Here is a 16979-nt window from a genome sequence, read left to right as displayed (position 1 = left end):
TGGGAGAGCAGAGGCGGGGGGCAGCCAAGAGGCCAAGGCCTGACAAGGAAGCAACGCTGGGGGGAGGTGGGGGGCAGCAGCCCCAGCCCTGAGCACGGCACACACACAGATGAGCGACAGAATCAACGGTACGTGGGCACAGGCAGCTCACGGCCCCCAGACGCCCGAAGCGTGCCCCAGCTAAAGCGGCTGGATGGCTGAGACCGCCACCAGGACGTCCACCAGACACAGCCTGCGCCTGAGACGGAGTAACGCACCCTGATCCTCTGCTCCTGGTCGGCCCTCGCTTCCTGGCTGGCCTGGAGCTCCTGAACCTTCTGATTGGCCTCCTCACATTTCCTATCGAGAGAAAAGCACATCACGTGCAGACAGAGGTGAGGAGTAAAGCCAGCAGTTGCCCTCACCCTAGAGGCTCTCCAGTGTGGACCCCCAGACCCCAGGGCACTAGGGCCTCGGTCTCTTCGGGTCACACCCCCAGCTCTCTTCCCTCGCCTCCGTTGCGCGCCCCTGGCACAGCCACAGCCGAGGCCCCTCCCGTGGACCCCCCCCCCCCACGCCCCCAACCCTACCCAGGAGCGTCCAGAGCTCTCCTAGGACAACACCTGCGAAGGTAAAGGCCTAGATCACAGGGAGAGAATTCCGTCCTCTGACCTTTCAGACTTCCACGCCTACTCAGAAGGCAGCCTCCGCCTGTATGGCCCCTCTGGCCCACACCCCATCCGCCCCAGGGGCACCCCCCACAGCCTTTAAAGCCTCACTTCTGGGGAAGCTCTCTGTGAGCAGGGGTCCCAGCCCCCGGGGAGGGAAGAAATGACTGCTCCCTGCTGTTGTTCTCAGAACATTTAAAACACTCATCATCCTCATTTCAGTGGCCCCTGCGTCTGCTGCCAACAGCCTATGGACAGGGAGGACAGACCCTAAGGACACCTGTAGGTCCTCGGGGCTCGGTGCAGATGGCACGCATGAACACTGGGTGCACAGACCACAGAGGGCACAGGATGACGAGCCCAGGCCTTGCCGTTCACGGTCTCACACACCGATAACCACTGGATGTGCAGCTCGGCACAGGCCCCAGCAGGCGTCAGCCTGACTAGACCCAGGGTGACCCACGGGCAGGCTCACCTGGCAAAGGGGCAGGGCCCCACCCCAGCGCAGCCACTCACTTGTGCTGCAAGGCCAGCTGCTCCTTGAGTTCCTGCTTCTCAGACTCCAGGCTCTTCACCTGCATCTCCTGATTCATCACGCTCCACTGCAACTCGGAGACCTTCGCCTTTAGCGCGCTGATGGTCTGGGGGGGGGGGGGGGCGGAACACGGCTGCTGCTTACGGGCTGTGACACACACACAGAGGTGAGCTCCTGACCCACAAGCCCACGGGCCAAATGGCCCCAAAAGAGCCTGCACCTGCCACCCCCCTCCTGTGGGCAGGGACCAAGCCCTCTTCTCCTTTCCGACCCATGATCTGGGCGGACAAGCCGCCCCTCAACCCAACCCCAGAGTATCCTGGTCTGCAGCCGGCCTCGCGCTTCCCTCAAGCAAATGGGAAAAGACTGGGCCGTGGGGATGGGCTGCCTGCCGAGAGGCCCGTGCCCCATGACATCTGTCACGTGGGGCCCTCACTTGTGCCCAGTGTGCTTGTGCGGCTCCCCGCGCCGCACCTGCCCCGAACGAACCCCCACCATGCCCCCATCCCAGCTAGACACTCCCTGGGAGGCACAGCCACATCCTGCCAAGAAATGGGGGACAGAGGCCACCTTCAGAACGATGCTACCGGAGCCCGCCGGGGTGGAGGAGCCACGGGAATGCCTCGGCCAGAAGGCAAGAATGGGGCCAGACATCCAGCCGCGAGGCAAGCGCAGGCGTGCCCTCAGCCAGAAGGCCGGGGCTGGGGAGGCTGGCCCAGGGCCAAGCCTCTGGCCTCCAGAGGCGGACCTGCTGCCCTTCCATCGGCCCGCACCCTCACCAGATGACCTCCCAGTGACCATCTGGTCACTGCTCTCCCTCTATGGCTTTCCCAGGGGGAAGCCAGCCCACCAATCAGGCCACCAGGGAAGCGCACTCAGAAGGGTCCCTGTAAATTAACCTTCTGGACCAGAGGACAGGGACCCGGTCCAGCAAACGCCCCACAGTGAGGGACACCAGCAGTCCCAGGGCAACCCCTGCCAACAAGGAGGCCTGACTCACTCTCACATGGCCCAGGGGCCCACACCACCCCAGGACCCACATTCCCCAGGGGAGGCTGACACAGGCCGTCCACACCCATACTCCATCCATCTGCTCTGTTACAAGGGTGCCTATCAACCCGGGCATCACAGAAGAATGGAACTACTAAAATACATTTAACTAGGAAAACCACCTTTGAGAAGTCTTCCTGAATCCAATTAATGCACACAGGACCTGGCTCTGGGGAAGCCCGGCGGTCAGCAAGAGGACTTCCCGGTGATGAGCTCACGACCCAGGCACGGTGGAGAGAGTACATGTGGGGGCAGTGATGATGGAGTCACCAGGGAAGGCTTCTCCAAGGAGGTACAAATAACAGAAACAAAATTCAGGGTCCTCCATCCTGACTGGCCGCCACCTTCCCACCCTGGCCCCTCTCTCAGCCTCTTTGCAACCTGTGTGGCAAGGTTCTCCCCCAACCTCGCTCTTCACTGAACAGAGCGCAGGCCCCGCCCTCCCCCACGGGCCCCGCACCAGCCTCCAGAACGCAGCCTAGGCAAGCCAAGGGCCACAGGGGGACTTGTCTTGAGGCCGATCACAGTTCCTCTCCTGCCAACATCCACATCAGATGACAGATGTAGGAACAACCTTAACATGCTCTCCAGCGCTGCCAAGGCAGAAATAACCTGCAGCCTGCTTCCCGAGATCTATCAAGGAGAGAAAAGCACGCAGAGACAGAATACCAATGATCTCGTGCCCTGCTCCCTCCCCGGGCAGTGCTTCATCTTTTTCCTCACTGCACCTGTGATCCGCAGCGCCACAGCAAAGGGACAGGGAAGGTCAGGCGAGTCCAATTTCCACCAGCATCAATGTTTGGGCTCTGTTTCTAAAATCTGTACAACTTTCAGCTGGTAGAGAGAGTAAGGACTACAGTTCATCTATGCGCTTGCTTCAAAGACATTCTCAAATACTCACAGACCTGCTAATAACCAAAGAAATGCAAATCCAGGGGCAACACTACATCTCTGGGAAGGGGGAAAAAAAACCCACAGGTACTTCCAGAAGATACCACCATCCATGACAGGTAAGGCCACAGGGAAACCAAAGCCCTCCACAATGCCACCAGGACAACACAGCAACCAGTAGCAAAAGCCAGACGCTGTCCCCAGAGACCTGAATCCCCATTCCTAGGAATACGTCAAAATCAGTAACAGAAGTCAAACGCTACGTGCGACCTGACGCATGTATGTGCATGTATATACATCTACCAGAATGCACGCACAGAAGTACAGTTTTTAAACGATGCGATGCAGACTCTTCAATCGCTGAAAGTCATAACTACAAAGACTAAGTGTTTGATTCACGAACTGAAGGCCACGGAGTGGAAAAGGAGTTATTTTTACCTGGATTAAGACAATGCAAACCCCGCACACACGTGGCAAGGAGGCAGAGGAAACCGCCCAGCGCCGCGGTGGGGGCACCCCAGGGCGCCCACGCCTCTCCCCCGAGAAACGACACCCCTGGGACAGCGCTCACCTCGCCGGCCGCGGCCAGGCCGTCCTCCTTCTCCCGCAGCTTCTGGCCGGCGGCGTCCAGGCTCTGCTTACACAGCCTATGGCGTTCCAGCTGCTCCTTCATCTTCTCCTCCGCCTCGGCCTCCCGCTCCTGCAGCTGCCGAATGCGCGTCAGGAGCTCCTGGTTGCGATCCACCTCGCGCTGCCGGAGTGGGGAGAGTAAGCGAGAGTGGGGAGGCCCACCCCAGTCCTCCCTCAGGACGGGGACCCCTCCTACACCAGTGCCGGCCACGCAGCAGGCCCTGCTCACACCACCAGAGGCCCCTCCAGGCACGTCCTCTCCCACAGGCCTGCAGAACCACCGTGCGTCTTATGCTGGGAAGGCAGCCCCAGGACTGAGATTCCTCACTCTGATGGACCCGGGTGGTCTCGGGAGACGGCAGTCAGCCACTTAGGGGCTCACCCTCAGCCCAGAAGCAAAGGGACCACCAAGTGGGCACCCGATGCCGCTGACCTCTGGCCTCTCCCTGGGAGGCGGCGCTGCAGAAGGCCCACCAGCACACCCGAGGCAAGCGCTCAGACCAGGCTCTCCAGCCCAGCATCAAGGAGGAGCTAATGAACACGGAGGGACACGGCCCGCTCGAGGGACCTGCAAGTCTGGCCTTGAAGAGTCGGGGGACCCTTTCACAATGCAGGGCCCCGCGCAACCCACCACAGAGCAGGACATAGCATCTCTATTCAGGCTGCCCATCCCAAGTTCACACAGGCAGTCCCTGCAGGTCCCCAACCAAAGTTTCACCATCTGAGAGGTTCTGAGATCCCCACCCATGGCCAAACTGGCAGTCCCTGAAAAACCATGACAGATGTCCAAGACTCAAAGGGACAATTTGAAAGCCACCGGCTCAGATGGTTCCAGGTCACATTCAACCATGTCTGTGGGTGGGAAGGGAAAGGCCTCTCAGACAGAGGCCAAGCCCAGCGAGCACATGGGATTAGCTCAGCCCTGCATGCTTTGATTTCCCCAAGAAAAGACTTCCACCAACCGTGAGACAATCCCCCCAACCCATTCCAAAGTATTCTAAGTACCTATAAGGTACCATGGCCTGCACTGCACCCTGGAGACCCAAGGCAGCCAGGACAGGTCTTGCCCTTGATGGACTAATGGCTCAGGAAAATTCCAATAGCTCCATACCCCCTGCCATCTCCCTGAGAGTCAGGGTAGTAGCACCAACACCCCAGTTCCTACGATCTAATGGCCCCTGGTGCCACCTTCAGCCCTAATGATGCACTTCTAAGAGCAGCAAGATTCCCACGGCCTCTCCCTGTCCCTTCCCACTAGTTCCTCCAGGACTGTCCCTCCTAGGACGACCCAGAACATCAGCTAAAGCTCCACCTTAGGAGGAAGCCCTGGGAGCAACACCAGAGCCAATGCCAAGGCCGTGGGACCCACTTGTAGGCCATGTTCCTGGGCTACTAGGCCCACACAGCACACCACAGCCAGAAGCCTGCATACCAGGGTCAAATACATCCATTAGCATCACACCCTTGAAGACATCCACTATTTTTACAGGACTAGGAAAGCATGCAAATATGCCACATAAGGCAAGTATGGGGCCAGACATCCACCCTTGGGGGAAGCGTAGGCAGGTCAGAGACATGCTGGTTCAATGCTTTGCCTAAGTCTTGGCAGCATTTCCACAAATCATGAGCACTTATTGAAAACCCCTGGCAAAGTGCTGTTACTTGAAACAAAAAAAGGGATTTATGCCCTCAGTAAAAACCTAGTACCTTCCCTAGGTAATGGGGGGTTGCATTTGCCCAGTCTGCCCTAGGTAAGCCAGGGACAACAGGAAGTACCCCCAAGACTGGAGACCCTTGCTCTGAGGCCCTCTAACCACGTGAGCAAGATTGGTCTGGCCTGGACCTGAGACCTTTACACAACCCAGTGACTTTCTAAGCCTGTCATCCCTGTGGTACCTCGTATTGCTGCTGGATTTACACCCCAAGTCTTGGGGGCAGGGGGGAGTGGGGGCTGGGGTGGGGTGGCAGGGAGAACAGGCAGCCCAGCAGAGAGGCATGCCCGCAGAGCCAGCACCTCACCGGCAGACATGGCAGACAGCCGTCCCCTGTGCGCTGCCCCCCTCAAGGACATGAAGCATAGCTGCTGTCTGTGGCTTAACAAGGCAGTCCCCGGCAACCCAGAGGCAGAGCACCCAGGCTCCCTGCCAGGAGGCTTGCCTGCCTTATGGCCTAGCAGGCACCGTGCACCTGCTCACACCCACCTCATAGCGCCTGGCACTGGTGCTAGCCGCCCGCTCCAGCTCCACTCGAGCTCTCTTGTGGCTCAGCTCCATCTGCATCTTCTCCCGCTCCACCTGGACGACCTGGGACTTGGAACGGATCCGCTCCGCTCGTTCCTCCAGCTGACCAGGTCACACCCAAGGGGAAGAGAACCCTCAGCAGCTGTACCAAATAGGTGAGCGGCTTGTCCGACACTCACACCGAGCACCTGCCTCCAACAAGGCCCATACTCAGCCCTGGGGAAGAAGGATGGATGCTGGGCCCTTCGTTGGAAAATGGGTGGGGAGAGGCGGTAAACAAAGAGGAAATAATAACAGGAAGAGAAAGGTATACTTTAAGATGACAGTGTGCAGGCTTGTTCTAGAGAAGAGGGCATGTTAGTTTCCTATTGCCATGTAGCAAATTACCACAAACTCAGCAGCTAAAATCCCACGTTATCAGTCAGGTTTTATGCACAGAAGGCCGGGCACACATGGCCAGGTTGTCTGATCAGGGTCTCACAGGCTAAAATCAACACTGGTGGCCAGGTTCTAAACTCATCCGGACCTTGGGATCCTCTTTCACACTCACACGGCTGGAGGACTAAGGTCCCGCTTCCTTACTGTCAGCCCCAGGCTGCTGTCAGCTCCTAGAAGCCACCCACATCCCTTGCATGTGGCCCTCTCCACCTCCAAAACCAGCAAGAGAGAATCCCCCATATGCACAATCCCTCTCCAGCTCTGAGTAAGTCAGGCCCACCATCTTCAGGTCGACTGATTTCTTAATTATGTTGGCAAAATCCTGCTGCCACAGAACCACATTAGTGTTTAAGTGGGAGAAAGTGTGGTCCACCAGGGGCCAGGGACTCAAGAGCCATCTTAGAAGTCGGCCTGCCACAGAGGGTAGGTACATAAAGGTGAGGTCAAGCCTTGAAGGGTCTCAGAAGACACACCAAACAGTTTCGCAGAACCACTGACTGTGTTAAGGCATCGTCCTCACATGGACTAAAGCCTGACCGTTCTAGGAATGGCTAGTGACACAGCCACTGCTGGGCAGTAAAAAGAAATGCAGAACCTCAAGCTGCACCCCAGAGATGTCAAATCAAAAACTTCCTTTTACACATAGCCTCGGGGATTCATATGCACACTGAAGTTTGAGAAGCACTGGGCTAGAGCAAGGGGTTCTCAGTTCCACCAGGGACACGTGGCGACATCTGGAAACACTGCTGTCAAAAGAGGGGGTGGGAGCATGTGTCCGCTACTAGCATCCAGTGGGCAGAGGCCAGGGATGTCCCTTAACATCCCACAAGGCAGAAGCAAGTCCTGCAAAACAAATTCTCCAGCCCCAAATGTCAGCAGTACCAAGGTTGAGAAATCCCAGGCCAGAGGAAAGGCATCTTCTCTACCCACCCCCTCACACACTCTTTGAGGGCCCAAGTCCACACTTTCTTTATCCTCTGACATTTTCTCTCATTTCAGTGCACACCGGCTGAAGTGTGGGGGTTCCGAATTCCACCCTCCATCAAACTCACTGGCCTTCCCAGTCTCGGCGGGCAGCGAGGGCCCAGCCGCTCCAAAGGACGGCCCCCAGCTCCCGTGGGACCTACTGCACAGCGGCCAGGAGCCCTAGAGAGACGGGTCCGTGGCCACATCTTCCTGGCCCACAGACTGCATTTGAAGGAGAGTAACTGAAACATGTTTCTGTTTAAACCAACGCTGACATGGAGCAGAGTTTCCCACAGAAACACGAGCATTAAAAAAAGGGCAAGGGGGCAGGGACTGCCAGACTCTCCAGACCTGTGGGGTCTCAGTTCCCTCACCTGCCTTTGGGGGCAGCTTGGCAGGGCACAAAACCAATGCCAGAAGTGCTGGAATAGCACAGGGCCAGGTCAGGGCCCTGACAGGTCTTGCAGCTACAAGATTCTGACCAGCTCACTCTGCCTATGGAATCCCCCACACGGAGGAGGCCCTCCACAGCACCAGCTCAGTAAGAACTGGGCTTCTGAAATCCTATAGTTCTGACAGACTGGCCAAAAGTTCCCAAACATTTGCATCAACAAAATTACAACACTTCTTTAGACCAAAGTTGCCAATTTCTTATTTTACCAGTGAGCAAGAATCAAAAGCAAGACAAAAAAACAATTACCACCATTATTTCCAAAAAAAGTGCTTTAACACCAAAAACACAAAAGATCCAATTTCGGAATAAAAAGTCTTTGCCAAAAAATGGCAGTGAGCAACTCAGTCCACTAAACGAACAAAAATCATTCAATTATTCAGCAAATGAACGCACACAAACACAGGAGCATTTGTTTAACCACATGTTGCCTGGGCCCCTTCAGGGCTCCCAGAGCCACAGGACACCACCGGCTCTGTCACAGGCCGTTACCGAGGACCGGCCTCAGCTGCATGAGCAGGGGACTGTAACTGCCTGATGCGGCAGTGGTGCGGACTGGCAGGGGCCAGGGCCAGGCTGCACACAGCACCCTCTCCTCATGTGGCCCCAGTGACCCCTGCCCCATGAGACTGACCCCACAAGTTTGTGGAACCTCAAGTTGTCCAGGGGACCTGACCCTTCCTTAATAGTCTATAGTAAGCGTTGCTAAGAATGTGAAATAAGACTTCTTATCGGAAAACTGTAAAAGCCACATCATGACAGACTGAAGCCAAGATCTGCAAACGGCCCCCCATAGTCTGAGACCAGGACATACTCAATCTTCCTCTCTACTTGGAGACCCCTCCGCACACATGAGCACTCACCTGACCTAACTGGCACCTGAACAGGCCCCACCTAAGGGCAGGTGTCTTCTACCCAGAGACCCCTTCGTGCCACAGGGCACTCACCTGCATGCTCTGCTGGTACTGCATCTGCAGAGAGCTTGGGGCAGAGGCGGAAGCATCCAGTCCAGACCCTGCCTCCACCCGCTGAGAAATGAAGCTGTTCAAAGACCTCAGGGTGGACAGAACGGTGGTGTTTTCCCCCAGGTCATCCATGGCCACTGTGCTTCTGGAGGAAGACAAGGGAGGGGACACCGTGAGCCTCTGCAGGCATCATTAGCTCTACCAGCAGCCCCACTCTCCCAGTGCCCTCTCAGAGCCCTTACGATACCCCAGTGTTCATAACCACATGTTCGCAGTTAGCTGGCAGGCCAAACTCATCTGTAAACTGGGGCTCCTGAGAGCCACCGCGCGCAGCTGCTGTGGGGATGAGTCCAGCAATACGTTGCCATATGGCAGAGGCGCAGCCAGTACCGCAGTTCATCACTCTGCCTGTAACTTCACACAGGACATCTCAGACTCCACAAGGGGCCAACTAGGTCTTTCTGCACGTATTTCACACATCATGAAAGTGGGGTTTCAGAAAGTTACAGACCGGACTGGAACCCAGGTCTGTGTGGTTCTAAAGTCCAGTGTGCCCCACAAGCGTCAGTGCATGGCAGAGCACAAGCAACAGCAAAGAACCGGCATCCCCGGGGCACCCCCTGGGCGTAGGTTAAGCGTCTGCCTTCGGCTCAGGTCATGATCCCAGGGTTCTGGGACACAGCCCCATATCAGGCTCCCTGTTCACGGGATAGTCTGCTTGTCCCGGCCCACCTTGTGCTCTCTCTCTTGCCCTCTAATAAATAATTAAAATATTAAAATATTAAAAACAAAAACAAAAAAAAGAACCCACATCCCCAAACCTGTACTGACCGTGGCCTGACGCCCGCCCGTGGACAGGAAACATCCCCAGTACAGTTAATGAGCAAAGGCGTGAATTCCCACAGGTGCATGGGTAAAAGGCTGGCCCTAAGTATTAGATTGGAAACACCTCCCCAGCAACACCCCAGGGGAAGAAAGTGAGGACTCTCACTCGGAATCCCTGTTGGAGGAGAACAGAGCCCTTCTCCTCTGTGGGCGACATTAGCACCCCGGACAATGCGACTGTGCTCACCTCCTCTCAAACACGCTGTCGATGGAAAACGGATTGCAAGATGGAACAGGACCAGCACCGAGTGCTGAGAGCCTGGCAGATAAAGGCCCAAGCGGCAGGAGACGGCAGAGGCCAGCTCCAGAAGGCAAAGCCCTCCGTCTGCCAAGATCAGATCGGGGCCATACTCTCCATCCCCTAATGGGAAACTTAGCCACTATGTCCTGTTCGGGAGAGGCCATCCCCTGTAAGAACTGCTGTGTGTAATCCACCGGAATGAAGAGCACACACACGTTTCCAACTGCCTGGAACTAAGCCGCTGCACCAGGCATGCGATTAGGCAGCAGCTCAAACTCCATCTCTTTATCCGCCAGACTCCAATCTTCTGCAACCCAACCACGGAAACCGAAACCCCGGGAAATCACAACCCCTGGGCTGCGCGTGCAGAGCATGCTGCCTGTGAGCTGCCCTTCTCCGCCCCGGCACAGCACGGGCACTTCTGCAAACTCTGGGCACGTGGGCGGCTCCGCCAGACCCCAGGCGCCGGGTGGGGGTCGGCCGCGCTCCGACCCCCGACCGCTCGCCGCCACCAGTGAAGCCGGCTCGGACCCCGGCTCCGCTCCGACTCCGGCCCCGCTCGAGAATCCGGCTCGGACCCCGGCCCCGCTCCGAGGGACCGAGGGCGGCGAGGAGGAGGCCAGCGGGCAGGGGGAGAGGGCAGCGCCCGCGCCTGGCCCGCCGCCCGCCGCCGCCCACGGCCGCCCACCCGGGACCCCAGCGCCCGGCAGCTCACCTGAGCCCCGGCCGATCGCCTCCGCCGCTCAGATCTCCCTCCTCTACGCCCGCGCCCGCGTATCGCGAGACCTGCCGCCGCGCTCTCGCGAGACCTGGGCGGAACCGACCGTAAACACCCGGGTCTGTGCACCGGCGAGTCCTGGGAGCTCCGCGCGCGCCCGGGAGCCGCCCGCCCCCCGGAGACCTCGCCCGGAGGACTCTCACCAAAGGCCGTCCCGCGGGCCAGTCGGGGTGCCCGCCTCCCCCAGCGGGACGGACGGCCCCTGGGGCGGTGGCCTCTCACCGTATTGTGTAGAATAGCACCGCCCGACGGTGGCCTCCTCGGGCCAAACTTTCCTGCTCTTGACAACTCCCAAATTTTGCTACAGTATTGGCTTGAGTTAGTACGTCTTTACTTTCCTCTGGGCTCCCTGGAAAAGCAAAATACTCTGCTGCTAGGCTATCCTCCCAGGGCCCTGTGAGCTCCCACAGCCACAGACCCTCGTCCAGTAACGGGGGTCTCCCTCCCTCCTGAACCTCCTCCTCCCTGCCCCCCCTTCCCCGGAGTGGGCACCCGAGGGTCTGCACCACCACCCCCCCGAGGGTCTGCACCACCACCCCCCCCCCCAGGGTCTGAAGGGTCTGCACTGCACTCCAAAGGTCTGCACAACCCCCCCACCAAGGGTCTGGGGGGGTCAACACCCCTCCCCGAGGGTCTGGAGGATCTCCACCGCCCCCGGGGGAGCGTGAAATAGGATGGGGTCAGGGGATGTGCTGGGGGTAGGACAGGGAAGTCCTGGACATAATTGACTACAACCAAAAATAACGTGAAAAAATGCTAAATCCGGCCTCCAGCCCACTTCAGAGTGCTGGACTGAGCCCTCGGGCCCTGGTGGAGATTATGGGTATCTACTATCCACTATCTACTACCCAGCCCTATCCTTGGGATTTAATCAGCAATAGGGTCAATACACTCTTCTTGAGGGATGAGCACACCTCCAGGAAATGGCTTTGAAGAAACCAATTTTTATAAAAGCAAACTGAAAAGCATGGAAATCCCTTAAAAATCGTACAATCTATGTCGTTCTGTAAAGCTGCACCGAGTTCCTGGAAGAGAGCAGAAGAAGTAGATGCACACAACACGTGGATGCTCGCTCTGGCCACTGCCAGCCTTGGGGGCCCCCGGGGTTTCAGCAATGAAACAAAGCATGCCAGGCCCCTGCATAATTCATACCAAATGTCTTCCCTAATTGCGGGGAACTCCTGCTACTTCAGGAAGGGATTAACACATCATCCACCAGAGAGATGGAGATTAATCCCCAGGTTGAAAGTTCAGGTTTTCACATGCTACACCGTATAAGCAAAATGACAAGGAGAAGCCTGGGTGCTGCGGTCGGTCGGTCAGGGCGGCAAGGGTGGAGGCTTTCTCTGTTACACGGGAACGCTCTGTGACATGACAGTTACATCGAGGTTACACCAAGGCCCATGTGCGCCGCCGGCTCCTTCCCACTGTCTTTTCATCCTTTCTCTCCGCCTCACGAATCCCATTCTAGAGACTGTTTCTGATCATACATCCTGGCCAGCGAATATCGTTTTGTTGTATCTTTTTGGCTTAAAACAAAGGCCCCCCACTTGTCCTGCCTGCTGCATCCCGGATCAAACCCTGGGATCACCCCCACCCCCCCGCCCCCCAGCCACACTCCCAGCAAGAGCCCAGATGACACTTGCAGTGAACAAGGCTCGGAAACTGCAGGAAAAACCCTTAGTCCTCCGCAAACTCCTTTCCTCTTTGGTACTGTGTGGCCAAGAGGTACACCTCTGACGACTCCTTCCTGCTGGCTCTGGGTTTCACCATCCTGGTGTTCCGGAACTGCTCTGTCAGTCGCTTCTGTAACGCCAGGCTTTGACTTCCAGCCCACATTTTGCAGAGGAATGTTCCACCAGGGTGCAGGACATCTGGAGCCAGGTCCAGAAGGGATGAGCACAAGCCAATGAGCCTGTCATGATCCAGGCTCCGGATCCCTGTGGCGTTGGGTGCCATGTCACTCAGAATCACATCTGCTCTCCCTCCAGGAAGCAGTTCTCGGATTCTCTGGAGGATTCTCGGGTCGGTCATATCAGCCGGGCACAGAAAAGTTGCTCCCTCCAGGGGGAATATGTGAAGAAGATCTACCCCAAGCACAAAGCCAACAGGAGCACCGGGATCTAAAGAAGACAGGGTGAGTCCATTATTTACACCCTGAACCGTCCCTCAGAAATACGAATAGAAAAACAGAAATAAAAAGTCAAGACAAAGGACGGGAGCAAACATGAAAGATGTGGACACAAGGCCTTTCCCCTGCTCTATCCATCTACAGAGGCAGTCCTCACTCTGCATGTGAGGAATCTGGGGCCCAGAGAAGAGCACCTGTCCCAGAGCACAGGCTCCAACTCTGACGTCATGTCATTTCCCGGAGCCTGCTCTCTGTGAGGGGTCTTATCTCTGAGCGGCCTTTCTGACAAACTGTAACAGAAAAGGACACGCTAATACATAAAGTACCTCTGCATTAAATCAACATGTCCATTCTGCAGCTTAATCCAATCTCTTTCAATGCAGAAACTACTAGAAACGAGCCAAGAAATGGGGGATACACAGGTGGAAGACAAAGTACAGAACGTGACCCCTCACCCGGGTTTGAGAGGCACCCACGGCACAGTAAAGAGGCCACTGTTTCACTCGCCCCGAGCAGGCCCTGGTGTCCCCCGTCCGGGGAGGGCCCCTGCTCTGCCAGTACCCGCGGGGGGACCAGTTCAGGGTGCATAGGCTTGCTGGTTCCTTCTGCTTAGCAGAGAGGCTGTTCCGTGGTGGGGTCATGTGCATTTTACTCCTAGCTAAAGACTAGAAGTCAGGTATTTTGCAGAGTACATTTTTCAAAAGAGAAAAATACCATTTTCAATCCGGGAAAGGAGGACATCCCACATCTCATTTTACGCACTTGACTTCCTTTCCTTTGATATCCCATGTGTTCTAACCTGGGGGAGGGTCCACTAGAGGCAAATGGCTTTGGATGCCTTTTCCAACTTCTAGGAGGAAAAGAAACCCAATCATTTTATCCACACTCTGCCTCTGCCATGTCCTTCCTACCGGTTAAACTTGGCCATTTTCCTCCTTCTCCTGAAGAGCAATTATGGGGACAGGAAGCACTTGTTAGGTCTATGGATAGGCTCAGGGGTAGGAAAAGGAACTGAAGTCCCTGACACAAATGCCTTCACTTAGGCAGTGCTTACTGAGCTAAAAATATTTTTTTTTCACCTGTTCTAGAGCCGCTGGGGGCATCCCACCCACAGTAACGAGGCTGGATCTTAGTTGTGAACCCAGGGAGCAGCACTTCCAGCCTCTTTCAGCAGATCAGCAAACTCCTCTGAACCTCATTTTTCATTAGGACAATGGGCACAGAGCCCTCATTCTGCGCGTCGGAGAGAGGTTCTTGTGAATCGGCACATTTCACGTAATGCCAGGGACTGTGGTACCCTCCGACTTTAGGGTAGGAAAGAAAGGGGGAGGGATGCTCAGCACCGCGGGGTGCACACTAGCAGAAGACCTGGGAGCCACGCTGGTGCCCGAGAGGAGGCTACCTGTCAAACAGCACAGCTGTCCCCTGGAGTTCTGCACAAGCATTTAAAAGGACAACGTGGTTTTCTAAATTGAGGGTACAGCCTTCCCTGTTGATTAATCAGGGGAACCGTTTTCACAGAGAAAACCTTTGACGAAATCCTAAAATACAAGACAGCAAAAGCTGAGTCCCTCAGGCTGAGCCAGAGGAAGAACCCAGAGCCCCAGCCACGGGTGCTCCCGGACCAGCCCTAGCGGGACCTCAGGAACACCCAGAGCTTCAAGGACCAGGACCTGGACACCCCTGCAGTTGATGCAGGTGTGCTGTCGCGGAAAGATGTCAATATATCAGTACGTGGAAAAAAAAACAGCTCCATTAAGGCTCCAAATCAGCAAGAAGAATGTGGGTGTGGAATACTAGCGTGTTTTGGGTTTTTTTTTTTTTAAAGATTTTATTTATTTATTCATGAGAGACAGAGAGAGAGAAGCAGAGGGAGCAGCAGGCTCCCCGCAGAGCAGGGAGCCCGATGCGGGACTCGATCCCAGGACCCTGGGATCATGACCTGAGCCGAAGGCAGACGCTTAACCATCTGAGCCACCCAGGCGCCCTGGAATGCTAGCGTTTTTGAGAAAGGAAATATACATATGTAGTTATGCGTGCAAAAGCGAATTCTGGAAGGGGGCACGCCAACGCACTGACGGACATACAGACATGGTGTGACTTGAGGTGCTTTAAGTCTTCACTACAGCTTTCTACCGTGTCCGTCATTTTGAAAACATCAGTGTCCCACTTTCACCCTTCTTACTACCAAACAAGCCACCAAGTGGCTTGACCACCCTGAATCCTCTGGTGGAGGGCAGCTGGCTTGTGCCTCCAGACCCAGGGTGGTCAGAGGCCCTACCTGTGCCCGCAGCATTGACCCTCTGCACAGCCACCTGGCTCCATGCCCCGGGGGCCGCCCCACAGTCTAGCACCCGGAGGCCGGGCCGCAGGATCCGGTGCCTCTCGTCCACCTCCAGGAGCTTGAAGGCACTTCGGCACCGGTAACTCTGCACCTTCGCGGCCTTCACAAATGGGTCCTTCAAATGGCGTGTCAGCCACAGGTGCTCAGCACCGGTCCGACCCTTGGAGTGACTCCCAGCAGTGTGAAACCTTTGACACTGAAGGGCCGCGCCTATCAGCTTCAAGGACCTGCTGGAGAAAAGGGGAGCAAACAGGCTGGCATCACACAGATAGGCAGGCTCCCTGGTTCAACCCACGTGTTTTTAGAGACAGCGCCCGGAGGCCCGAGAGGGGAGGGGACTTGGCAAGGCTACCCAGCCAGAAAGCAGGCGGAATGGGGTGAACTGAGTCCCTCCCCAAATTCGTGTGTGAAAGTCCTAACCCCAGGTACCTCAAAATAGAACTGGTCTTTAAAGAGGTGGTTCAGTTCAATGAGGCCAGATGGGTGGGTCTGAATCCAATATGACCGGTGTCTTCATCAAACACGGGACAGACGTGCACAGGGGAAAGACCACGGGGTGGGGCCACAGGGAGACGGCAGCCATGTACAGGCCAAGGAGAGGGGCCTCGGGAGAAACCAGCCCGACGGACACCTCGACCTGGGGCTGCCACCCCCAGCGCTGTGAGGCGGCAGTTTGTGTCGGTCCAGCCGCCTGGCCTGGGGTGCTTTCTCACTGCGCCCAAGCAAGCGAGCACAGCAGGCGTCGCCTTGTAGAAAAGAAGCGTCTTTCGCTCATGGAAGTCTTCTCCAGAAGGAAGACTCAAACATCACCGACGGTCACTCTGCTTGTGTCAACCCACATTTTTCCAGCACTGGTTAACGGTACCGTTAACATTAACAAAGGTATCGTTCCTGCTCGCCCCCTACAACTTTTCCTTGGGCTCTGCAGGACTGCAAGAGAACCCCCCGGGGGCAGACCCTTGCCTTACTCAGCTCCATGTCTGTGGGGGCCAACGCAGGGCCTTACCAGTCACACCGCCTCATACAACTGAACTCTACCTGCGTGAGCAGGTGAAGGACGATTTCCAAGTCTCTTTGGCAAAGTCAAGTTTTTAGCAGTCCATTGACTGCCGGGAGCTCCCCTTCCACCCCCTCACGAACTCTCAGCACAACCCTACAAACGAAGTTCTGCATCCGTTCTTCTGATGGAAAGAACCTACCATCATCCCCATGCCTCCAGGCCAAAACCCCTTCAACAACCAGAGCATGTTGACAAGATGTGGACACAGCAACTGTATCCGCTGCCTTCAAAGAGCGGAAGGGGTCTCCTGGACGGAGCACAGAGCTTTCCTGGGCACCAGAACCAACTCCCACGGTTGGGGGAAGGCGGGAAAGCAGGGCCACACGCACTGAGACCTGCAGATTTGCGCAGCTGACCTCCAGCGCCCACCCACGTCTGGGGTTCAGCCACATGGCCACTCGTGGAAGACCCGTGCCACGGCCTTCAGACCTGCTGTGCCCTTGGCAAGCTTCGCCTCCACCTGCAGCGCCCCCTCACCCGTGCCCACTCTTTCCCCGCCCTCCACCTGGCTCCGTGTTGGAAGTCCTCTCCTAGGCGCCGCGTCCGCGCCCTTTTCTCCGCCGAGGGACCCTGGGACGCACCCCTAGCCCCGCCTCGTCCCGCACGCTTGCAGCAGGCGCTCCATAAATGCCGACGGCGCGCACCACCGCGCCCACCTCCCAGCTCACAACCCCACTCACCGAGCCATGGGCGCAGATCCGCTCCGGCCGCCCGCGCCGGAAGTGCC

General features: G+C 56.8%; 2 protein-coding genes across 9 annotated transcripts in view; both read right to left on the bottom strand.

Moving 5' to 3' along the window:
- Positions 1 to 11023, bottom strand: part of MAD1L1 (mitotic arrest deficient 1 like 1) — a 318559-nt gene extending 307536 nt beyond the window's left edge. For 2 of the 7 annotated variants that reach the window (XM_028091872.2, XM_028091880.2), the window contains exons 1-6: positions 9886 to 10272; positions 8796 to 8958; positions 5955 to 6095; positions 3695 to 3874; positions 1164 to 1288; positions 258 to 339 (exon numbers count right to left, since the gene is read on the bottom strand). In XM_028091872.2, coding sequence (XP_027947673.1) covers positions 258 to 339; positions 1164 to 1288; positions 3695 to 3874; positions 5955 to 6095; positions 8796 to 8958; positions 9886 to 10103 — 909 coding nt within the window. In that variant the 5' untranslated portion in view covers positions 10104 to 10272. Of the gene's footprint in view, positions 1 to 257; positions 340 to 1163; positions 1289 to 3694; positions 3875 to 5954; positions 6096 to 8795; positions 8959 to 9885; positions 10276 to 10654; positions 10907 to 10939 lie in introns of those variants that run through there. The other 5 variants (XM_028091876.2, XM_088016764.1, XM_028091878.2 and 2 more) reach the window with 5 other exon arrangements.
- A 1307-nt stretch (positions 11024 to 12330) lies between these two features.
- Positions 12331 to 16975, bottom strand: MRM2 (mitochondrial rRNA methyltransferase 2). Of its 2 annotated transcripts, none has more exons than XM_028091885.2 (3): positions 16933 to 16975; positions 15130 to 15422; positions 12331 to 12840 (listed from the first exon to the last, which is right to left on the bottom strand). In XM_028091885.2, the coding sequence occupies exons 1-3, from the start codon at positions 16938 to 16940 to the stop codon at positions 12398 to 12400; spliced, it is 744 nt and encodes a 247-aa protein (XP_027947686.1). In that variant the 5' UTR covers positions 16941 to 16975; the 3' UTR covers positions 12331 to 12397. The 2 variants fall into 2 exon arrangements, with proteins under 2 accessions (XP_027947686.1, XP_087872891.1); XM_088016765.1 differs by having other exon boundaries at positions 15130 to 15419; positions 16933 to 16967.
- Between the last annotated feature and the right edge of the window lie 4 nt (positions 16976 to 16979).

Source organism: Eumetopias jubatus, unplaced genomic scaffold (assembly GCF_037043125.1).
Source record: "Eumetopias jubatus isolate StellerSeaLion01/CBP00866 unplaced genomic scaffold, mEumJub1_p1.0 scaffold_12, whole genome shotgun sequence".
Classification (NCBI taxonomy): domain Eukaryota; kingdom Metazoa; phylum Chordata; class Mammalia; order Carnivora; family Otariidae; genus Eumetopias; species Eumetopias jubatus.
This window is presented reverse-complemented; position numbering and strand designations above follow the sequence as displayed.